This window comes from Halichondria panicea, chromosome 1 (assembly GCF_963675165.1).
Source record: "Halichondria panicea chromosome 1, odHalPani1.1, whole genome shotgun sequence".
NCBI classification, from domain to species: Eukaryota; Metazoa; Porifera; class Demospongiae; order Suberitida; family Halichondriidae; genus Halichondria; species Halichondria panicea.
Window position 1 is genome coordinate 1,819,139 of NC_087377.1, and position 25,208 is coordinate 1,844,346.

Genomic DNA, 25,208 nt, shown 5'->3' on the forward strand with positions numbered 1-25,208 from the left:
ATGGTCGTAATTATTGCTTTCCCTAAAGACACTAACTCTAACAAGACGCTGCAACTGAAGTGATCCCATACCAACTACAATGGAGAGGATGTCTACAGGAGAATAATTCAATTGCACACACAAAATAAATAACAAGAGCAAGTAAACAAACTTAAAATAGATAAATCCAGGCCATTGTCCTAAGTTAGGGCTGACAACATGAAAAATGAAATTCAACGAAGAAGTCTCAAACTTGTGATATATACTCTACTATATGATAGTAATACAGATGCACCTTCAAATCCCAGTTACCGCTACAATTTGTCTTGCAATGGTGCTGCTTATTTCACAAAATTTACCTGAAAGTTCAAAGGTCATGATGGGCTCTATAAAGTGTCATTTTTTGAAATTCTTATCAGAGCTTACCTCACTGTTTTGATTCTATCCATTACTGTTACTAACTAGGAGCATAATAATCAACTGAAAACTGGAAAAGAATCTCACAGGTAGGTATTTCAGGGCTAGCAGCATATAAACATTTTTAGTAGGTCAAGCATTTTGGTAATACACTGGAAATGTGCAGGTTCCCAGGTGGCCCTTAGGGTCCCAATGTATTGATATGTCCCTCAGCACTGTGCTCAGTTAATATAATTTGTTTTGAACACATACCCATCTGAGAAAAATGTACTATGATCGTATGCAATATAGTCTTCTGTAAGTCACAGTATAAGCCCTAATCTATTGATTTTAGAAGCTTTAAAGCTTTTATACAACTCAGTGATCTCTATGGATTACTTTAAAACTTAAGTTTCCGTCTTCGTTAGTGCTTAGTCTGATTTTCCATCATTTATACACCACATACAGTGTACGAATCCCTTATACCTATACTGGCTAGCCACAGAATATGTCTATAGGGTATACTATGTTAAAGAATTACTTGCTACTATGTGCAGCAACTTTTGAGCGACTATATTAAAGTTATGTGCAATGATTTATTGTATATTATTCATTGTTATTATTCATTGTACTATAATTATTGCTTTATACATATAGTACTGATCGAGTTAGCAGATATAGAGTACTTTGGAGCTGTCGAGAAAAATGAAGACCATTGTTGCTGCAGCAAGTCACCGACTCACCGATCCTTATCAATTGAACAATTACACCACATGCATACATAATTTATGCATGGCCAAAGCAAACAATTATTTACATTACAATGTTATTAATGTTATCTTTTGTCATGGTGAATAAGTGCTTGCTATAAATTAAGTAATCCTTAGATTGTTAATAATTAGGTCTTCAAGTAAATTAAAGTGGCAATGTTCATCTTCGTCTTCATATGCAACTTCATGTAAATTTGTCTGGGTATCATAGGAAACTACGAAACCCCGGAACCATTCAAACTCTCCAACATCAACTTCAAACTTTTGTTCGATAGATTTGCCAACTAGGCTAGCTGGATCGTGACAACAGTGGTCACCACTAGGTTCTTGAGTTTCCATGAATTTTAGTAGTTCGAATGCTATAGTGGCTAGAGGACGCTTCTTTCCACGTTGAGATAATGGTATTTTTATTTCTTGCTTATAAACTTTCTTGCGGATATTAATCTGGTCTTTTAACAAAGATAACTTTTTGTCCCTTTTTTTGGCTGCAGAAAGACTGGATTCCTCAATATCTGCAAGAGCTCCTCGAAGCTCAGTAGCAGAGGTGATTAATTGAAGTTGTCCTAATTTCATTAGCTCTTCTTGGGTTCTTTTTTTCAAAGCGTCTCTCCTCTGTTTTTGCTCGTAAAGTTTTTTAGTTCTTTGTGCTTTAATAAATTCTTGTTCTTCTTTAGAGTCAGTTTTTACTCTTGCTCTTCTTGCAGCAGCGAGAGTCACAACTTGGTCGCGTTCTTCCTGGGGAAGTTCCCTAAGCCAAAGCATCGTTTTATTTTTCTTTGTTTCGATCAAGTTGGAGCGTGTCAATTGTGATAAATTTGGAATACTAGTAGTTAAGTGATCGTTTAAGCCCAGTAGACTTTCACATATATCATTTGTTGGAGGTAATTTTTTGAGAATTTCCTTTACTTCTGCCTCAGGATCCCAATATATTCCATTTGGTAATTGATTTTTAGCGTAGGCACCCAGTTTTTTTTTCATTGCTGAAACTCCACTAGCAATTAGAGGAAAAAGCTTATCGTCGTCGAAAGAATCAGTTTGAAATAACCTCTTTTCGACATGAGAATACTTCGAATGAACTCGATGGTTTGTCATTTCGCTTCCATAGAGGCGGTCTTCAGAAGGAAAAACTCTCATTTCTTCGCACATTATTGCCTGTGGTTCTTTCTCAATTTCTGCAAGAAACAATGACAGTTCCAAGTAATGCATATTCATGTCCCATGCAGACTTTGATAGTGCTGTAGACTTGGCCAATGTCATGAGATCAGCATACACATGATGAAATATGAGGGCATCAGCTTTGAGCTTGGATATCTCATCGGTGTCCTGCAACTTATTGTACACATCGCGTTCCAATTTGTTTCCATCAGTGCTTTTACCACAATACTCGAGAAAATCACACGCAGCAGAGATAAGGAATAAAATTTTTCCTGCGTTATGGGCAGTCACAAAGTATCGGCTCCCTACCTGACGGTCTAAAAAGGTTTTGCTGCACAACGTATAGTACTCTCTTTGGTCAGCAGAAAGGTGTTGTTCGTTAAGCATTAAATTTAGAAAGTCAAGAAAGCTTGATGCACCACATCCATATTCTGGAACTCCATGGCGACCAAAAAGTTTACAAAACTCGTGAACTAGAGTGTCAGTCTGATAATACTCACGTCTTTCACTTGCATTGCTGCTGCAGCTAGATTCAGTCTTCAGCCCCTCGAGAAACGCTTTACGTAAGTTTATTCCGAGGTGCATAGCACAAAAATTCTCAATGATGTCCACTGCATCACCATTCGCAGGCCCAAAAACACTCTCATCCTCTTCTCGCTTCTTTTCAAGTAATTGATTAAACTTTTTTTGTGTTGATGCTGAGTCTGAGGTTGAGGCAGACACAAGTGTCCAGTTGATTTTGTCGGCATTCGGTATTTTCAATACACGAGCAATATCCCTCAGCTTTTCAATCTCTCTAGACATATCAGCAATCATACTCTCAGCACTTCCATCAGGGAGCTCGTTAACCGAGATCACCAATCCATTAAAAACTGTGCCTCCAATTTTTCTCTGAAACTTGGTTGTCCCATCAGAGTTTGAATTTGCTTCAGATAAAACTTTTGCTTTGTGAACCATGCTTACAGTTTTTAACTCGTGTTGTCGCATATACTTAGCACAGCTCTCACTTGGCAATTGCAGATTCTCAACATCAGCTAAAGGAAAGAAACACTTAATAACAGCTTTAATCGTAGTTTTAATTTTTCCAAGGGGCACCTGATCTGCAAGAAGCTGGTAATATAGAGCTCTGAGAGCAGGTGTATACTGTCCGTTATCAATTGTGTGAAAAATCATCTGACTATGATCTACTAGTGAACTTGCTTCTGTTGTTGACGGTAGATATGGTACCAGCAGCTTTGCATACTTAGATAGGTGTGAGTTCTGCTCTAGTAGTTCTTCTTCGTAGTGTGTGTGGTCTTGGTAGAGATGTTCATAGCTTTCAATTGCTTTTAATTTGCTATTTAATACAGCTTTGTTTTTTCTCTCCAGGGAAATAACTTTCTTTGTGGCATTTTTAACTGTTTGATCCCGTTCTGTTTCAGTACTACACAGTTTCCTCTTTACTAGGTCTAGTTCTGCATCTGTTTCTGTCAGTTTGGATGCCATATTCTTAATTAAAAGATCGTGTTCTTTCAATTCTTTTCTTAGAAGATGAATTTGCTGGTAACCAACCCCATAGCTCATGTGACTACAAGCAGGTTCATCAGACAAAACGATCTTTTCGACAAATTGATAAATGTTGTCAGGACGTGATCCTTTTTGTCTTAGACTGCGATCAATTCTGATGTAGAATCGCCCTATGCTTGTTTTCGTCATAAATCGAGATTTTGGCCACTTTAGTAAGAATTTATGTAAGCATCTATAAAATCCAACAGTAGTTCCATCTTTAACACACCAATCACGTTCTTGGATGAGAGCTGCTTCCAGAAATTCTTCGTTCAAACCACATTCAACCAATTTCTCGGGAAAAGGAGTCGAATCAATATCTGAAATGAACACATCTATTAACAACGCACAGGGACTCCAAAATCAGAACAAAAAACAAAACACAGTCCTCAGATGTCCATAACACTAAGCCATCATAGGGAATTTCATGAAATATCATTTGAACTACTAACAACCAGCTACTTTGGTTTACATGTGTAGCATCAAACGTTATATGCTAACCTGTTGGTGGTGGATTGCGAATTTTAGGGGTCCATATTCTTTTCATATAAGAACGAAGAGAATCTCCATCAAACTTGCTTTTTCCAACCATAGATGGTCTGGTTGGTGCTGCAATCCTTTGAAGTGTATCAAGAAACCGGCTTGGTCGACCAATGTATATAGAAGGGTATTGTTCCTTAAAAAGGGTCACAAGCAACTCAGACAGCTCCACATCCTCTTCATCACATCTCAACTCCGCTACATGAAGTAGCTCAATTAATTCACCATAAGTAGCCATTTATCTGAAAATAATATACAATAAATCATTACAGCTAACTTATAGAGTGCTCAAAAGTTACTCACATAGTAACAAGTAATTCTCTAACATAGTATACCCTATAGACATATTCTGTGGCTAGCCAGTATAGGTATAAGGGATTCGTACACTGTATGTGGTGTATAAATGATAAAAAATCAGACTAAGCACTAAAGAAGACGGAAACTTAAGTTTTAAAGTAATCCATAGAGATCACTGAGTTGTACAGCAGCTTTAAAGCTTCTAAAATCAATAGATTAGGGCTTATACTGTGACTTACAGAAGACTATATTGCATACGATCATAGTACATTTTTCACAGATGGGTAGAAGTGTTCGAAACAAACTATATTAACTAAGCACAGTGCTGAGGGACATATCAATACATTGGGACCCTAAGGGCCACCTGGGAACCTGCACATTTCCAGTGTATCACCAAAATGCTTGACCTACTAAAATTGTTTATATGCTGCTAGCCCTGAAATACCTACCTGTGAGATTCTTTCCCAGTTTTCAGCTGATTAATATGTTCCTAGTTGGTACCAGTAGTAGATAAGAATCAAAACAGTGAGGTAAGCTCTGATAAGATTTCAAAAAATGACACTTTATAGAGCCCATCATGACCTTTGAACTTTCAGGTAAATTTTGTGAAATAAGCAGCACCATTGCAAGACAAATTGTAGCGGTAACTGGGATTTGAAGGTGCATCTGTATTACTATCATATAGTAGAGTATATATCACAAGTTTGAGACTTCTTCGTTGAATTTCATTTTTCATATTGTCAGCCCTACCTAAGTGTCTAAGTGTTGGTAGTGTATGATGGTGTTGACTAATCCATGACCTCCAGTCCTGCATGAGGAGGGAGGGAGACACAAGATTCAGCAACTAGCAAACCAATGGCACTCTCACAGTTAATATACAATACCAGTTGACATTATGTATTGCTGTACTCAGTACAATTCACTATTGCATGGCACAACTGACGAGTAAGCTCACAAAGGTAATGGTCAAAGGGATGATTCACTAGGTAACTCACATGTATGCTCCACACAGGCCTTGTGAATGCTGCGAACTGCCTCTCCGTCCTCAATCTTTGCAGCAATCTCCACTAATCGATCGTAAGTAGCTGTTGAATTTGATGGATTGATTTCGAGAATATTTTTACTCTTCCACTTCTTTAGAGCGGTGTGAAATCTCCCTGGGATATTAACAATGGTCAGATCAATAGCACCAATCTCAGCATCGCTGAGGCCCAGCCTGAGCTTGTATCTGTCATAGCCAGCAATCTCGGTAGACAACTGGAGTAGAGCTTCATCCGAGCACTCTTGACTCAACTGAGCTGCAGTCGCTATCACTATCGTCTCATATGGTTGAACTGTATAGAGATCAAATTATTTCCGTAGTAGCATAATTAATACTCTGAAATGTACACCATGCAAATACTCGTCACATGATACACATGTATGTACACACAATACATTGAAAGCTAGTCGAACCACTTTAGACTATAATTATATATAATACTGAAGATGGCTTCAATTTATAATGATGTGATAATAACTATACAGTGCATGATCACATTCCCATGCAAGTGGTTCCCTTAATCCTTCACAATCATGTGAACAAATGCTAGGATTGGGCAGGGAAAGCACCAAATAGCGCGGAAACAAGCAAGTATAACTATAGGAGAGAGTCGTACCAATGAGTATTATAATTATGTACAATTAAAATAGCAAACACTTAGTACAATAAGTGATGGTATGCTCCACACAGGTCTTGTGAATGCTGCGAACTGCCTCTCCGTCCTCAATCTCTGAGGCAATTTCCACTAATCGTCCGTAGGTAGCTGATGATTTCGATGGATTGTGGAAATCGATGCTTTTACTCTTCCACTTTTTTAGAGCAGCGTTAAATCTCCCTGGGATGTTATCAACAGTGGAAGGACTCTGATCGATAGCAGTAATCTCAGCATCACTGAGGCCCAGCCTGTGCTTGTATCTGTCATAGCCAGCAATCTCGGTAGACAACTGAAGAAGAGCTTCATCCGAGCACTCTTGACTCAACTGAGCTGCAGTCGCTGTCGTCTCATGAACTGTACAGATCAAACATACATTGCATGTTAAGTGATGACATCATTTCCTATTAGAACTGTATACAGATGTAATGTTGACCTAATTCACAAATGCACAGTATCTGCTACCTGACTGAGTGGTTGTGTGTGGAGTGGCTAGTGGAGTCACTGCATTACCTGTGAGGAGGATATGACAATATAACAGTCATGCACAAGAGTACCACTTCATTACACAATGTTTTCTCTAATTTTAGACCTCAATGTATGGTAATTGGATTGGGCACTTGTAAGAGTTCGGTTGTGATTGTGGGGCAGAGGTAGCCTCGATCCCAGGCCGAGTTTTCGCTTTTATAACGGTTAGGCGAACAACTAGGCCTGGTACTAGTTGTCTGCGCATGCGTCAGTCGTTCGTCAGATTCTGACGAATGGATATTCTCGTTCACTTTTGTGACATTTATATTCGTGTACTATCGTGTACTAGAAGTCAGTTCCCGTTTTATCATTATTGGAATCGATTGGAATGGCTCTTAGCTGAAGCTTCTCTCTTCTCTGAAGCTTATTTCTGAAGACTGAACAACAAGGGAAGAGGTATAAAGCTTTGTCAAGCTTGTTAAGGTCAGATATTTTTGTGTGGGCCCTATGGCTATGCTATCAAGTCTTGTTCATGTTTGGCAAGATCTACCGGTAGGTAGACTATACTTATAGACGTTCATCAAAGATAGTATTAGATGGGCGTGGCCTGTCCATTAGGCTAGTGTCAGCTCTCACTCCGTTCAGACGATCGTCACCCACACTGTTGAGTCTTTTGTTAGCATAGAGGCTACGGGTAGCTATTAGAATGCTATCACACGGGCTAGAAACCTTCACAATCGCACTTCTATCCACTTTCTTCAATCCACTTCCGTTTGTTATGACGTAATTGTTTTACTGAGCATATACGATGTTATCCAAGTCCCCAGTTTTGGGGGATTATGTGGCGCATGCGCATACCAGGCCCATCTTCAGTGCGGCCTGGGATCGAGGCTATGAATAAACCAGCAATAGTCCCGTGCACAAAAATGATGGCAGGAGTGTATTAGTTGTGACACCACACATGCACGAGTGCCACATGGGATATATTGGCTCAGTATAGGAGAGCCGCAGAGGAATGTAATTAATAGGTGTATACTGTACAGCGGGTAATTTTTGTATAAACTGCGCAACTAATTCTAAGCTGAGATTGAACCTATTATTATACGGTTGCAATTTTCAGATGATGCAATAACGCTTATAATTAGAAAGATCCTTCAACAGATTTCCCATGAAATAACTGACTGTCCTAACGAGTGGTGCAAGCTGCGCTGTGCTAATGCCTCTAGATCGTCGTTGTTTTGCTTTCACTCAAAAACTATTAAAAGAGGTGAAGAGGTAGAGGTATAATTATAATTATAATTATTACGTTATTATTGTTGATGTTGACAGAATTGAATTCTAGACAGTCATTATAGGAGAAAGCTGAATGGAAACAGAAGCCTATCTGATGGCTTGATGAATAATCTTCAACGCTGAAGCAACTGCATGTTATTTAAATGGCCTGTAGCCAAACAGTGGGAGCAAACCTTTGTCAAAGGCACGAAGTAAGAGAGAATTTAAGCACAGACAGTATAGTATCGCTTAGATCATGTTTGCCATCAATACTGCAATCTGATTGGCTAAAGGAAGTGTTCTATCCAACTTAGAAAATCATACTGAATTATACCGTATATCTTCTAATTTATCGGACAGCAAAAAATAAAAAATTGTCCAGAACAGATTTTTATAGAGCATGCGAAGTGTCCGAACAAGCAAGCAGCTGCATGGGCTTCTAAGTGAGTTGGGTCGTCGCCTGGTTTCAAAAACTAATCTACCAAAAAGGGTAACCTTCGTTTCACAGAAACCGGGCAATACCCCAAATTGATTATGTATACTTGAGAAGGAGTATGACGACTTCAAAATTTAGGGAAATCACTAACTGATTTGTAAAGAAGTATAAAGAAAAGTCCCCCAAGAGGGAATCGAACCCACGCCTTATCTATCATCTAACCACTAAGCCACCTATTCTGTCCCTAGTTATTACACCTCTTAGTCATCACATACTACACATTTGCACAGTGACCCGCCCACACAACAAATGAGCTATAATTGGCTGACCACTCATGCTGCTACAATAGCCAATACACGTGTACACACTCACCAGAGAATATATGGCCACATAGTCAAGATGCTCTCCTGTGTACGAGACCATTCTCTGACACTGTATGTTGTGCTCTTCAACACAGGAAATGGGTGTAGTCTAAAACCATCTCCAGCCCAGAGAGAGAGGTTATGTGACTTGAGAATACTCCTTGCCCAGCGATGCTTCTTTATTGGAACTCTTGCCCCCACCAACACCGGATAACAGGGGTCAAAGTGCACCACACACCACACCTGCACAACAGAAACAAACAATTAAATCAGTCGGCTCTGAAACTATAGAGTTCAGATCGCGATGAAATATTAATAGTATTTATATTATAAGCTTAAAGTTAACATATTATTATGCTTAAACCTGGCTATAATTATTTCACTATGGTGTGGGTGGTCTCACCTCTCAAGTTGTGCAGGTCTTGTGTGTAGGGAGAGTCTTCAGGAATGCTGTACTGAGCACTGACTATGGCTAGAGGGTTGTCACCAAATGGAGTATCCATGAAGCACAGCTTGAACAGTAGTACGCCCAGTGCCTGTGTATGGGTGTATAGTTGCCCTCAGGGGTAGGCAGTAGAGTGGCCCCAGCTGGCAGTCCATCTACCAATATCACGTTGATACTGCCCTTATTGTCATGAGTCACATTGAACACCAGTACAGCCTCTTCCCCCAGCGTAACATAGAGGCTGTCAGGACCATAGATGAGAGGAGGGAAGTTAGCTGTATAGGTAAAGTTGACAGTTAGCAATAAGCATACGCAAGTGGACTATTAGTAGAGAGCAAGTGGTGGTCTTAATTACATTAGAGGGGGTGATACCTTGACCTTATATAAGCCCAGGCTATAGTTATTATACACGTACTTGTATTATAGCCGACAATAACATAATTATACGTATCTTCACAGCCCAACACTGCGTATACACTCTACGTATATGGAACAGATAACAAACATGCAAGCCTCTTATCAAACTTTATATTTCTCACAAGTTGCTGCCCACCCCCTCACTCAGGGGTACCTGTGTAGGGCTGAGGAATTGATGGACACAATAGAGACAATAGACTACCATCATGCACGCAGGTACACTACCACCCACTCCACTCATCACACACCACCCACTCCATTAGTATGAGTAGGCAATGGAGGACCATACATTACAACAAAGGGAGCTAGAGAGCTAGTCCATAGATAGAGTATCTTGGTCCACTCAATAAGACCTGACACTACTCACCCTAGCATTGTCCAGCTCCCTCTGCAGACTAGCCACCATATCCACCACCATTAATCAGTAATACTGGACTGCAATGCATGATCCTCCATCGCTCGCGCTCTAGCCTCGATACCAGCCGTTTGTTATAAGGAAAGGTTGGTCTCGAGGCTACTCGCGCTCATGCTGTCTTCTCTTATCATGAGGCTATGTGGTTAACAAGAAGCTGCAACTGAAGTGATCCCGTACCCAACAACAATGGTAAAGGGTCACATAATCTAGAAAGCTGGAAATGAAATTTTGCCAAAAAAGTATAAAAATAGAAGGTGATGGTATAATTATATACATGTATGCACACACACACAGAACACAGAGCATTATAATAGTCAGTACTTATAGTCAACACAGAGTTAGTTCTTTACTTGACATTCTTGCATGCTTCTTTACTCGATTGTCCCTTTTCAAGTAACTCCAGTATCTGTATGAAAGCATGAGCGCGCAGCACAATCAACCAAGAGTCTTATAAGCTATAAGCAACATGACATAAGATTAGACTACAATCAGATTACAAACACACGTACCTTGTCAGGTTCTCCTAATCAATTGGTGGCACTATGAGCAACTGCAGTTGCTGTCCTCACATACTTGTCTTCAATTTCCTCGGCTACATCGTTACGCTCAACAGTATATAGGCCTCCTTAGACATTCACATATGTAAGGCCATGTCATCGGATGTTCTGGATCAGTGACTTCAAGACGCTTGGCTACCATCTTCATTAGGCGGCGTTCGTTATCTTGGTATATCGATCTTGAATATTCTCCAACTCGTAATAGCTCACCCCGAGAGCCATTCCCAAGTTGAACCAATTTTTTCTGGCACTTCTCAGCTTCTCAAATATTGTTGGAATATCATCTCCAGTCAGAACAATAGACGACCGTTTTACTGTTTGGTTTCTGCTAGTATAGGCTCCTCTTGTGACGATCCTACACACACACAAGATTAGTACATTATTACATTGAAAATGGCCAGTTTTATGACAAACTGTGTACAATAAGCATCAGAAAATGCACAAATAATTATAAGCAACACAACATGTGCTTGTATAACTAGTGTTCAAGCTGGTGCTGTGCTAATGCCTCTCGCCATGATTTGCTTTCGCTTAAAAGTATAGAAGAGGAAGTATAGAAGAGGAAAAAGTGTATAAAATAATCTGTCTAAAACTGACTTGCATCTATTCAATTGTATAATTATGGTATCATTGTTGTGTTTTGTGGCTGCTTATACCAGGACCTCAAGAATCTAGGAAGCAACAAAGAAGAAGATTTTGTTTTCAATTAATTACAAGCGAAAGTGCATAATTATTTTTACTAATTATTTCATAAAGTTAGCTTATCTATATAAAGTCACTGAGAATAAAAGACTTATTACATGCATCTATTGTTGTATTATGTGGCTTTAATACCAGGACCTTAAGAAAGAAGAAAATTGATTCTTCCAGGATCTGTAGTTCAGTGTATATAATATCTAAGAAGAAAAGACTTGTGTACAGTCATGCATATTGTTATCTAATATTAAAATTAATGAAGGACATTCATTTATTTGTTTTGTGCAGATAATAGACAATGGATACTACAACACACATTCTGATTGGTCCCTGGGAAAATGTATATAGTGCCATTCATCATAATTATTCTGGTCAACCAATTGACTATTTATCTCAACTGCAAGGTTTCAACTAATCCAAGTTCTAACTGAGGGCTGGACGAGGTATTCTGCCACCTCCATTATGTCTTTCCAGGAAGCAGCTGACGTACGACCCGTTTGATTTGTTTATTAAAACTACCAAATAGTAATGCATACATGTATAATGTTGCCATGCAAGTTCAACTATTCAACTGATCGCAGCCGTCTAGGAGTTTTTCGACTCAATAGTTGAGCATGCCCAGCTTGGAGGGGCGGCAGTTGTGGATAAAGACAAACTAGATGCGGTAACATATCTCTTACCGCATGCCGTCATGACCAACTCCACACAGTTCAGTCGCGAACCTAACAATAGAGGAATTTAACAACACAAGGTTGGAAAAGTCAAAAGGAGGAGATATGTGGGTGCTCCGGGCCCATAGACACAAGACGCAGGCACATGGCTCTGCATGCACATCTCAACTATGCATAAGTACGTTAGGCCGCAACAACTCGGCATACAGCCATCAAACCTCTTTTTTCTGAGGCATGGAGGTAAAGAACTGAGCAACATGGCAGCGAGGGTGGTGGTTCAAGCCAAAAGGTTTAACTGTACATTTATCAACTCCACCGAGCTCAGGAAAACGGTGTCAACAGAAGCAACTAAGGACCTGGAACCGACGCGGAGGTGACTGATATCGAAATAGATAAACCACAGCCGCCACGTGGAGGTCAGATTTTACAATAAAGATTTACATACCACGAAATCGGCTATGACTTGATACAGGCCGCGGGGACTAAGAGGGTGGAGACATACTTCGGGAAAACGATTAATTGAGAAGGGGCAAACTATATATACTTAGGGCAGACACCATAAAAATTGTAAAGGACAATCCTGATATTCAGAGAGACGCTAAAAAAATACAAGACAAGGTTAGAAACCTGAGCAAATAGTTATTACAAGGATTGCTGAAGGAACTCATTCTCAATCATTCTATTGCTTCCTCTCACATCGTTACTGATAGCTGTTTGAGGTATTCTGCCACCGCCGTTGTGTCCTCCCAGGAAACACCTGGAATACGACCGGCTCAACAACCCCATAAGTAATAATAAATCATGTACAATGTCGGCAATGCATAATTATAATGCTGATGGCATGCAGGCATTCGTATATCCATTTTGTGCAGATCCTATAAAAAAGAGAGATGACTGAATCTCATTGATGGCAGTTCGAGTCGTTCTACCTCCGCCGCTGTGCCTATACCTCGACAACAGCTCGAGTATGATCAGCTAAACAATCCAGTTATTAAAACTACTTGGCATGCAGACATTCATTTACTTGGTATATTTATTTTGTGACATATGGAACAGAAGATAGCTGAACTCGAGTCCAAGATGAAGACGCATACGTGCAGATATACTGACGAAGAATATAATTATGGTTGTTTCGGTGCTGCAGTCCATGAAGCGCCGCCAACCTAACGGCAAACTCTACTGTCTCCCCTGCTACATGCAGGCGGTGGGAAGTTTTACCGTAAGTATAATCAGATACACCATAGTAGAATTTAGTTATTACAAGTATTGTGCCATAATAATTATGCCCTATAAGATGAAGCACTTTATATAGCAGCGTGTCTAAGCAACAGGTATACTAATCTACCTCCGTGGTTTAGTTACCATATGAGACAAGCAAGACGGAAGTTACGGACGGACATGTAGACATGATACACGTGAAAGCCAAGGATAGTAATAATAGTGGAGATCTATTATTACCTGTCGCTAAATTGTGGATGTAGAAGCCTCAGTTGAACTGTCTTGCCAACTGTGTTTATTTGTTTAAAATCATAAAACAATTTATCAAAATTATAAAGAAAATATGTATGTAAATAAATAATAAAAAAATATATACGACTGAACTGTTAGAGATCAAGGAAGCCGACCCAAACTGGCAGGACCAATGATACTTTTTATACTTGTATAGTTATTGCCAATAATAATTACATGTTTTGTATGGAACAAATTATATAAGATATCGAGATGCTACAGATGCAGAACTGGCACCTGCCAATCGTGTATGTGCCAGAAGGGGGGGAGGCAGGATCTGAACAAACTGTGTCACTAACAAGAAATTTGCACCAGCCTAGCTTGTGGTTGTTTAGCTGCAAAGATGTCGAGATGCTACAAGTGCAGAACTAGCACCTGCCAATATTGCATGTGTACTAAAAGGGAGGCAGGATATGCAGATGGTTAAATTGAATGAAGTGTCTACCATAGCTGATGAAGACATGCCAACCATCGGCCTCACATGTCGCTGCATGGAAAACGTTAATTTTAAAGTACTGTTAAAACGATTTTCCGTTTCCTCGTTGTAAAATTCATTCTTGAGCCCAAGTTCTCCTTACCACTGAGTTCTATGACACATGGTATGCACAGTTCTCTGAAGTTCACCCTGAAGGCTTCGGCCGTGTATGTATTCGTGTTCACCCCCTGAAGAAAGTTTCAGCTTCGCAGCTGAGTCCACTGTCCATTCACTGAGTTATGGCAGGGCAGACTCTGTCGAAATCAATAAAGTAGCTGTTTGTATTGAACGTAGGTCTTAATTAACCCGAGGCAGTGCTATTATTAATAGTTCGTGTATATGAATATTCTGTATGAATGGATTTGCCAATTACACATTGACTGAAAGTAACGTGACTTCGAGGCAAGTGGCGGCTCCATCCAGGCGCTCTGATTGGACGCGGCTGAAACTGAGACGCCATATGGGAGGCTCACACAAAGAAGGGCCTTGGAAGCCGCACATAATTATACATTATAACTTCACTTAAATAATTATGTGTCATTGACGTCATCTCCTTTACAGACAGCGGCCACCAATCACGGGGGAAAATCCTCGGACATATCAGCGAGTATATATAAACGTGCATGGTGTTGCATAATGGTAAAATAGTTTTAATGAGCATTTTTCCAATTATAATTATACACATTTTGCATTTTACTCTAATTCACAGAAATAGCAGAACACGCAAAAATAAGATTTCACAGTTTATATACACAACAGCATGTGGCTGGACACCTACGGTGTTAAGTGGAGTTGCCTAATGTGAAATTCTTGGTAGATACTGTCTAGTAAGGGTTGTGAGCTAAAGATTAACTATAGTTGTATGTTGACAATTATTATTATTATTTTTTTTATTGTGCAGACATACGACCGCCATCGGCGGCACCGGTACCACCACAGCTACACCAACAACAATATTAATCGATTGAACTTACTTGTATAATTATATATTATTTGTGTAAATTATTAATTCTTTTACTAAATCACTTACTTGTATTAATAATTAATACCGTATAGCGCGAAATTTTCGAGGCACTTATATTTCGTGGATTGGCCTCTAAAAGCCATTTCGTTGCACAATGTTCGCGGAATGACTGCTTACCGGAAGCCACGCCTTTAAATCTTGCACGTTATAGCAGGTAAAGAACGATTTTCGTGGACTTAATTTTCGTGTAGGATTGCTACCCACGAAATCCACGAAAATTAAGCCCCTCGAAAATTTCGCACTATACGGTAATTCATTTGTGTAAATTATTAATTCTTATGCTCAAAAGCAGTACCTTATGCTACCCTAAAAAGTAGTAGCTAGGCAGACTGGCCAGACCGCTCTTTTTTTACATGTGTTGTTAGATACAGCGGTGTCGGAGGGGAGGGTGAAGCAGGCCCTTGTACAGGATCTAGTGTGACAGTCAAAAGTGACACCATAATTACAATTACAGTGAAAAACAGTTCACAAAAAATAATCGTTTCAATAGTTGTATGTTGACAATTATCGTTGATTTTTTTATTGTACAGACATACGACCACCACCACAGCAACCCAACGACAACGATCAGCAACACAGAGAAGAACATTAATTAATTAAACCTGGACCCAACACTCCAAATCACTTGTATACATTGTATTCTTGACAGTTATTTTATATGCCTCGATGCGCATGTGCAAGACCATGTATTTTACATTTTACAGTAAAAGTTACGTGACTTGTTTGTGTGGTTGATTGCCAGTTTGAACAACTGTGATAGAATGGCAACTCCTAACCCCCAGTGTGCCCCCTCTTCTCTGGCGGCCGTAACTCGTGCTCTTCCTCCTTTTAATTGTTTGATTGTAGAGATACAATGTACCTTCTATTAAACTTAGCTAGCTTGCATGCAAATGTTTCAGGTCATTTAAGTCCCTCACAGACAGCATCAAACAAATGGTGTCAAGTCTATTTAGGAAGCCTCTCTGCTAATGTGACCAAAGGAGATATCAGGGAGGCCCTCCATTGCTTTGGAGCCACCAGCGTGAGTCATTATTAAGGATGGTGGTTTGACCAATTAACTTGACAATTATGCTATACTTCTCTGTTGTACAGTGTGTGGAAATACCAGGACAGAGAGTAACGAGAGGTTAGTACCATGTGACATGCATCCACTCATATAAAATAAGTAGCAATGTATTGCTTGCAGGATTCGGATTTGTCGAAAATCACGTTTCAGCCGAAAGGGCAATTAATTATGGCACTTTGGCTACATTATTGGCAAGTGTAAGTACTGGTTACATCACTATGAGTATCAGATCTGTGTACATATCAATCCCATCCATATTACACACTAGTAGTTTGAATATAAAAATAATATACATGTCATAATTATACTCAACTTGTCATGAGTTCATGTCACTGGTTCTTCTGTCCCTCATGCAGACACCATCCAAACAATGTCAGGTACATATGGGCGGCTTCCCTGCTACGGTGAGCAAAGGAGACTTTAGGGAAGGCCCTCCATTGTTTTGTAGCAACTAGCGTGAGTCATTATTAAGGATGGTGGTTCGACCAATTAACTTGACTGTGCTATACTTCTCTGTTGTACAGTGTGTGGAAATGCCAGGACGACAGGGAGTGGTGAGGGGTTAGTACCATGCACTCATATAAAATTGCAATGCATTGCTTGCTGTCTCCAGGATACGCCTTCGTCACATTTGTTTACAAATATCAGCAATAAAAGCCATGGACAAAACGTAAGTTAAGACTAGAGAGTGTGTCACGGCATGACCACATTGACATTAATTGGCTTGTATGGCGCTATATATACATCAGAGATTCTTTGCTATAATTATAATCATAGAGTGTACCTTCTCAATGTTAAACACTTAAATAGACACCGCGCCTACATGCAGCTGAAAAACTGGCTGCTCAATTTTCGAGCCTCCCACCCCACCCAGTCGGTTACCACCTATCACCTATTTCCATATAACAATGTGATTACCGAGAGGGGCTGAATGACGGCCCCCCACACACTTACATGCTTAATTTTACCCGCGGGGGCCCTCTCTCAGGACTCCCCCCAAAACCTAACCATAGTCACGTGACCCTTGACCTCTACGGCGACAGAGTCCATGGGAGACCAGCTTAGACCCGGTACCGCCAAAATGTTAATAATATCCGCTGCTTAAGTATTGCAACACTCTTGCGACCGTAGTTAATTTTAATTAATGGACAAAATGTAAGTTTTAAAGCACCAGAAAACACGTGGAGAGGAGGATATAAAACCAGTTATGGTAGGTAGGATTTGAAGGATACCCTTCCTGGCATACATAGAAGGGATAATGATGAGACAACAGGCAGGCTTTTAATCAACCTCAGTAGATAGCAAACACATTAAAGTTGAAACAGCAATCAAAATCCATGGCGTATAAGTATGACCAATTGCCGCGCCAATTTTTGTAACTTACCTGTGTGCTCACCGTAACGCATAATTATACTAACGGAATGTATACTCGCTAAAATCACCATTTCCCATCCAGTGAAACGAATCTCACAAAAATTTACCCACTATAATTATACGGTAGTAAGACTTTTGCTCAGAAGCAGAGATACACACACCTGTTCACATTTCTTAAGCTCAGAGACACCAATGCAAAACTGTGAAAATACTTTCAATATAAGTACAACCAGAAGTCTCGAGGTCAGCTGCGCGTTTACCTCGAGAGAGAAGGCCACACACGGATGACTTACACTTGTACCTCTGCTTCAGAGCAAAATGAGCAAAAATAAAATTGCTTCTCCTCCAAATAACACTTCAAGCTTTTTAAACTAGTCCGCCAATTCTTAATTTCATAAGCTAAATGAAAACATTCTCCCTTAGGTATTACAATAATAGAGATATAATAATACAGTCCTACACTTTGCCCACTTTATGTGTTACCTCATTGAAATCAATTTAGCATTATTATAAATTAGGTATGGGCAAAGTGTAGTATCTGCTTTAATTTGTTTCACCTTATAATTATCGCGGAGCTCAGACAATGGAAGATACCAGACTTGAGTTTCATTCTGATTTCTGTCACAGATCTTGATCCTTTGATATCGTAGAAACAGGACTTGCACGCATGCAGCAGTAATTCAGTCTGCAGGTGTGTTATGCATGTGTCAGTCAGTGGGAATCAAAGTGATAAGAACACATGCATGTTCAATGCTGTTAACAAGGCCATTGTGCAACAGAGAATTTCCTAACAGCAAAACCACAATATATAATGATTTTTTAAACCTAAACTTGCACCAAGCAAGAGTACTCTTGTGCATGTATAATAAAACAGCCCCTATAAAGGCCACCTCTGTATAATAGCTAAAACATTGCTCCACAAATATGTTCGTTGCAAGCATTCTTCATGCAGACATAGGTACATACTACAACACTGCTATCACAGGTTTGGTTTGGCCCTAACGATATACTACATGGTACTCTTCTTTTGCAAGTGAAAGTCTGCAATCCACTGTGGTGTATGCATGTGATGACTGAGAGGTGTAATGACTAGGACAGAATAGGTGTGGCTTAGTAGATTAAATGATAGATTATAGGCATGGGTTCGATTCCCTCGAGCTCTTGGGGGACTTTTCTTATATTTCTTTACAGTAATTTCTCTAATACTACATACTTCCTCTCAAGTCAGTTGGGGCATCGCCCGATTTCACGGAAACCAGGCAACAACATTAATTTTTTTGTAGAAGTGGCCAAAATAGTATTTTGCTAATTGTGGTTTTGCTGTGGCATGCACTCTGTTGCAAGTCATTTCCCACTCTGCACAAAACCCACAAGTGTGTGACTGAGGCAAAACAGTTGGTAAACCACAGACATAAGACACTACCTACTTCTCACAACTCCAAGGCATGGGGTCAGGACTGGGTAACAACTGTAGCTATAGAATAGAGGACTGCAAGCCTCTCTGTACCAGCTATCCTCTCTGTACCAGCTATCCTCTCTGTACCAGCTATCCTCTCTGTACCAGCTATCCTTGAGATTGTAAGCAATTCCTACACTAGGTTTGTGAGCTACTACTAGCCACACAGACTGAATGTCTGGAGCTAAGAGTCTCCTCAGCATTGGGGCAAAGTACTTTAGATAGTTCTATATACATGTATAGTACTGGAAGATACACTCCAGACCTACTTTGAGTGTAACCATGCAGTAATATATTCCCCATTCACTCAGCAATACTGTGCTCACCTGATGGGATGTTGTGGGGGGGGGGGGAGGCTGCATGGGGTAACTGGATTAGGACTCTCATGCAGGGGGGGGTCATGTACACCCTTGCAACTGGAAGGCCTGGGAGAGAAAAAAAGGATAGTCACTTATACTCAATAATTATTATGTTCCTCACTTGTCTAATTGTGTGTTTGCTTCCAACATGCTGCACTGTTCAGCCCATCACTCGATCATTGTGCTCGATCTCGCTGCAAGCCATGTTCAGAAAACCACTCTGAAAAGCACTCGACGTGTGCATGCTAGAAGGTCACAAGGAAGTTTTAAAACCGAGTTGTCACTTAGAGTTGAAATGTGAAGACATCTGCAGAACAACAATAACATTGTTAGCACGCAAGATGTTGTTAGCATGCAAGATTGCTGAATACACTGTATATAGTCTATACAATTACTTATACTGAATATAAATGTTTCCTCACTAGTGTAGTGCCTCCATGATTATGCAGCCAGTCAGTGACATCAATCTTGCTCGCTGGTTTGTGTTGTCACTAAGAGCTGAGATATCTGCAAAACAGCAAAACAGGCAATAATTGTTAGCTGGTTGCAGAATACAGACTGCACTGAGAATTATTATTGCACCGAATATTATTGTGACAACATGACCTAACAGCAAAACTCATACTTGCGCTTACTAGTTACATATACACAACTATATACACAGCAATCCACTTACAGTTGCTTGGGTGGTTGGAAAGACACCATTTTCCTCTGGTGAGTTTCTTTCCCACAAGGCGGTTGCGCAATCAGATCTACGCATGTGCAGAACAGTGAGCCCCACCCCCCTCCTTGTTTTTGCACACACAGACTGTTTCCCATGTTTAATATAGCATTATAGGCAGCTAGCTGTGGGCCTCAAGCATCCCACTTCTGTACAAGCCAATTCAACTCCTGGAAGGAGGAGTAGGTATAATGTTTGCATTCCCAAGTTTATGTTCATTTTATATTCTGGTTCTCAATAACATTGCTGCTGAATTGTTTAAAGCAAGAGAAAGTGCATGTGATACACAACTGTTACTAGACCAATAGTTGATGGTTTCAAATGTTCAAGACTATGGACTTCAGAGAACTGATCTCTCGTTCCCTCGTGACATCCCAGCAGCTGGCTATCTTGTTAACTGCGACTTCTCTTTAGTTCACCTGAGAGAGAGAGAGAGTACCATGCAAACAATGTAGGAGGAGGGTCTAATGTGTATAATAATCAATTTTCAGTTAATAAAGGTATTGACTAAAAATTAATATTGACCAGGTGCATGTTTCCTTTACTATTCAATCAATGGGTATCCCAACTCTTTGAAATTGGATGTTCGTAGTACAACCTAAAATTTAGCTATAAAGTACATGCACCCATTTATACTTAATAATTATAATTATACTGAATAATTATATAGCTCAAGCTATGGACAATTTGGGCCTGAAATAAATCACCGATCTAAAAACACCGACGTTCCAAACAAATATACTGTGTTTGGTCCTGCTTGGTCTAAATACAGTTACCATAGACCTCAATTAATTTTAATTACTTTTAAGACCTCTGCCAGAGGTTGCTTTTTTTGGAGGTGAAAAATTATTCGCATCTAATTGGAGGTAGGTACACCTAGTACCAAGAATAGAGAGAGTATCAAACGTAGGCATACTGTGTATCGAAAGTAGATGTCATCACCCACACTTGGATTGTCGAATTTCCCCGTATGTCCCGAGGGGGGGGGGGTAGTGGGGCAACACCAGAGGAGGTCTGACATGCGTGCACGAATCACTATATAGTTCAGTGCATTGTGGTCACGTGATATGTCCAGGCCAAATGCACTAGCACTTGTAGTGATTTGTGCACGCATGTCGGACCTCCCCGACCAACACATTGATGATAGGTGCACTACAACAAAGGGAGCTAGAGAGCTAGTCTATAGATAGAGTATCTGGGTCCACTCAATAAGACCTGACACTACTCACCCTAGCATTGTCCAGCTCCCTCTGCAGACTAGCCACCATATCCACCAGCAGCAGCTTAGTCAGGATGCCTTGAGACAGTCACTCTCTGGCTAGCTCTCTCTCTTCACTGCTTGTAGCCTTGTGTGCATGGAGCCATCTCTGTTAGAAACTGGGATCTATGTACTGAGCTATATACTGTTTTTCAATGCTGCCTAGCTGTGAAGCTCTTAGTCTAGTCTATAGCAGAGTCGAGTCTACGGTAGCTAGCTCAGTAGGCCATGTGCAAATTTATAAATTCATTACTGCAGTGATCTTTACCGGATTACTGGCTAATATTTGTTCCCAAGTTGAACGATCCATACCAAGAACATTGTCAGTAAAAAAAAACTCATGCCACTTCATTCATTACCACAATAAGCGTCAAACAAAACAAAATAATGTGCAAATGTGCTTATGGTTCTATAGTGTTGGTAGTGTTTGATGGTGTTGACTGATCCATGACCTCCAGTCCTGCATGAGGAGGGAGGGAGACACAAGAGTCAGCAACTAGCAAACCTACACTTGCAGTATATATCCAATACCATTTTGACAGTGTGTATTGCAAACACTTGGAATGCTGTTCTTACTATAATCATACAATTCACTATTGCATGGCACTACTGTACTGACAAGCAAGCTCACAAAGGTAATGGTCGAAGTGATCATAAACTAGGTACATTTGTAACTCACATGTATGCTCCACACAGGCCTTGTGAATGCTGCGAACTGCCTCTCCGTCCTCAATCTTTGTAGCAATTTCCACTAATCGAATGTAAGTAGCTGACGATTTCGATGGATTATCGAAAATGATGCTTTTACTCTTCCACTTCTTTAGAGCAGCGTGAAACCTCCCTGGGATGTTATCAACAGTCCGATCGATAGCACTAATCTCAGCATCACTGAGGCCCAGCCTGTGCTTGTATCTGTCATAGCCAGCAATCTCGGTAGACAACTGGAGAAGAGCATCATCGGAGCACTCACGACTCAACTGAGCTGCAGTCGCTGTCACTATCGTCTTATGAGCTGTACAGATGAAACACACATTGTTAAGTGATGACATAATTTCCTATATTAGACTGTATACAGATGTAATGTTGACCTAATTCACAATACAAACCAATGCACAGTATCTGCTACCTGACTGAGTGGTTGTGTGTGGAGTGGCTAGTGGAGTCACTGCATTACCTGTGAGGAGGATATGACAATATAACAGTCATGCACAAGAGTACCACTTCATTACACAATGTTACGATCAAGCTTCTCTTAGACCTAGGAGCTAAAGAATCCAAAGTGGCATAAATAAAAAACTTCACACTATATATTATACATTAAATTTTTTATGGTTAATTTTTGGGGGCAGAGAACAAGCTGAAAATGACTTTCCAAATAAAAGCTCACACTGGTAAATGGAATTGGGCAGTTGTAAGAGTTCTGCTGTCATTGTGGGGCAGAGGAAGTAAACACTGTGTACACTGGTTATGTAAGACAAAGACCTTGGTGAGATCCGGGGCCTCCAGTCTTATTCCAACTAAAGTACCGTATGTTATTATACCAGTATGAGATATCTACAGAACCACTAGAACTAACAGGAATAAGTACAGTTCGTGTTCTGGGTCAACCTTCGAAAACCTCGAAAATAACCAGCCAGTATGAAAAGCAAAAAAACAGCTGTAGGTAGCGAGCGTAATATTGAAATTTCCCTTAATTACAATGCAAGTAAAAGGTTGCCTATAAACAATACCTGCCTGAATAGTTGTCTTGCTTCCACTATGTAATTATAGAGTGAAAAGCAAAGGCCTACTACCACAAGCATCAAGTCTATGTAAGTGACACACTGCCACTTCCAATCCTTTTCGCAATGTAGATGCATGTTTTGCGTGTGGGCCCCTTTTGAAAGCTTTCGCACTCTTTGCTTTATTTCCTAAAAACGCCCCCGACGTAGGTCGTGCTCAACTATTAATTTTGTTGCAGTGCATCACAATAAATAAACAGCCACTTCATATTCCGTTGACAAACCTGAGTGGAAAATTGGGCGTTTTCCTCCGATTGTAGCAAGATCATAATCCTATGAAACAATAATGTGGCATATAGTCACGTCACACTAATTTTGTTATAGCCACCTGTCTGTAAGCATCTCCATACAGCAGATGTTTCTCCAATTGTCCACCTATAAATAAAAATGGTTTGTTAAGCTTACAAAGAATCTACAAATCAGGTGTTTTACATCACTATGAGTGGGCAATAATAATTATTAGCTAATACCGTATAGCGCGAAATGTTTGTGTATTGCTGCTTGAGTGTCTCTATAGTTAGAGACAACTCAGCCTGGGGACGAGGCTATTTGAGTGTGTGCTAAAAATCATAACTACTACACTTAAAATGTGGTTTTTTTTAGTACGAGTCACTTAGTATAACGCACTAGTACACCGAACTGCGGTTTGTACTACAATTGCCATAGTTGGATAATACATAATTTCCGTTTTGAACACACCACTTACAGACAACAGCGGCTGATGGTCTTTTTTCTTGCAAGCAGGCCATAATGTGTAGTTTAAGGAGGTGTGTGCCGGCTTTAATTTCTGCAAGATATGACAATCTTTCCCTTACAGATTTAACGTTTTCTAATCTGCAAGCAATCTGCATCATAATCACCCCCAACGAGAACACGTCTAGAGTTTCATCATAATCTTCATCATCCTCGTGAAGTGCCTCGGGAGGTAGGTAACCCAAGCGATGACTAATAGTGGTGTTGAATTTCGAGGGATCGAGTAGCTTGGACATTCCAAAGTCAGAGATCTTAGCTACAGGAAAGGGTTGACTTCGCTTTAACAAAACATTAACGCCACAAAGATCGCGGTGAATGATCTCCCTGCTGTGGATGTAAGCAAGACCAGAAGCTAAATCCTTTGAGAGGCTAATCTCACACTGACTTGTGAGAGAGCTCGAGTGATCAGGTGTAGAGAGATAGGTACTCAAGTTGCAATCCATCAGCTCTGTTACTAACATGGTATTTCCTGATGGATGCTTAGTTGTTGCCAAGTGTTGAAGAACATTTGGATGTTGAAAAGATTCCAGAACCATGCTTTCATAACCAAACGCACGAATTGCATTTTCTTGTCCTTGACCAACAGGAAAATTGATTTTCAATGGTGTGGCAACATGGTGAAGCATCTTTATAGCACACACTTCATTTTTGTACATTCCTTTGAAAACCATTCCAAAAGCTCCAGAACCAACTTCTTCGTTGACATAAACGAAAACTTCATCATTTATTTTCTGGACAATCGACATTCTGTAATGGCATCACTGGTGAAAGTAGATTATAATTATATTGAAGCTTATATACAGACTTGAGTTTTCTCTGTCTCAGTTCTGCCGTTCAGTAAACAAACTAAAGCAAAGTGCCACACCCTCTTTTGTATTTCAAGGGCCTTTTCTGCCACCGTAGATAAAAGAATAGGAAAAGATCACGTGATCCCATAAGCTGCATATAAAATACATACACTGAGCTAAGATACAGCTGTGTTTCGCTCCCAAACCCCCAGGAAAACTACTTCTATGGCTGTTTTGAAAAATTCAGACCTTTCCAAGTCTCCCTACCACTTCAATTGAATGTCCCTTTATACTAGGTATCATTTAGAAATAACAGAAACTTTTTTGGGATTGCTAAGAAGTAGCTAGAGGTACAGAAACATTGCTTTCACTACTTAGGATGTTTCTTGTACCAATATTATTGGCTATAATACAGCTAGAACAACCTATATAAGTAGTGTACTGTGTGTCATAATTATAGCCTCAAGTATTAAACAGAAGTAAAACTTCAGCAGCAGGGTTCTCACACTGACAGTAAGACAATCATTTG

At 40.0% G+C, this 25,208-nt stretch overlaps 2 protein-coding genes and 3 long non-coding RNA genes across 5 annotated transcripts; 1 reads left to right on the forward strand and 4 right to left on the reverse strand.

Moving 5' to 3' along the window:
* The first annotated feature begins 183 nt into the window (after window positions 1-183).
* Window positions 184-5,962, forward strand: LOC135333163 (uncharacterized). The gene is made up of 4 exons (XR_010393763.1): window positions 184-485; window positions 1,033-5,212; window positions 5,279-5,759; window positions 5,823-5,962. It is a non-coding gene; the product is annotated as an uncharacterized LOC135333163 (long non-coding RNA).
* LOC135352412 (uncharacterized) lies at window positions 1,091-4,623 on the reverse strand. The gene is made up of 2 exons (XM_064551598.1): window positions 4,347-4,623; window positions 1,091-4,165 (listed from the first exon to the last, which is right to left on the reverse strand). Exons 1-2 carry the CDS (start codon window positions 4,621-4,623, stop codon window positions 1,248-1,250), a joined length of 3,195 nt encoding a protein of 1,064 aa, XP_064407668.1. The 3' UTR covers window positions 1,091-1,247.
* On the reverse strand, window positions 4,601-24,777 carry LOC135331028 (uncharacterized). The gene is made up of 7 exons (XM_064526056.1): window positions 23,845-24,777; window positions 23,467-23,513; window positions 23,363-23,411; window positions 22,484-22,531; window positions 6,389-6,733; window positions 5,678-6,016; window positions 4,601-5,490 (listed from the first exon to the last, which is right to left on the reverse strand). Coding segments are annotated over exons 1-7 (1,623 nt in total). The 5' UTR covers window positions 24,638-24,777; the 3' UTR covers window positions 4,601-5,488.
* Window positions 10,394-18,243, reverse strand: LOC135334006 (uncharacterized). The gene is made up of 3 exons (XR_010394172.1): window positions 18,121-18,243; window positions 10,701-11,103; window positions 10,394-10,597 (listed from the first exon to the last, which is right to left on the reverse strand). It is a non-coding gene; the product is annotated as an uncharacterized LOC135334006 (long non-coding RNA).
* LOC135334013 (uncharacterized) lies at window positions 19,351-19,968 on the reverse strand. Its single transcript, XR_010394176.1, has 3 exons — window positions 19,801-19,968; window positions 19,500-19,685; window positions 19,351-19,444 (listed from the first exon to the last, which is right to left on the reverse strand). It is a non-coding gene; the product is annotated as an uncharacterized LOC135334013 (long non-coding RNA).
* Window positions 24,778-25,208: the final 431 nt, after the last annotated feature.

Bases quoted from the DNA above. Each gene is read 5' to 3' on its own strand.
- LOC135352412 (XM_064551598.1), bottom strand. From the start codon at position 4,623: ATGGCTACTTATGGTGAATTAATTGAGCTACTTCATGTAGCGGAGTTG. The intron at 4,166-4,346 runs GTTAGCATATAA...TGTTCATTTCAG, and splicing joins TCGCAATCCACCACCAACAG to ATATTGATTCGACTCCTTTT.
- LOC135331028 (XM_064526056.1), bottom strand. From the start codon at position 24,637: ATGTCGATTGTCCAGAAAATAAATGATGAAGTTTTCGTTTATGTCAAC. The intron at 23,514-23,844 runs GTAAGTGGTGTG...TTTTATTTATAG, and splicing joins ACCATCAGCCGCTGTTGTCT to GTGGACAATTGGAGAAACAT. The intron at 6,017-6,388 runs GTACTAAGTGTT...ATCTCTATACAG, and splicing joins GGAGCATACCATCACTTATT to TTCAACCATATGAGACGATA.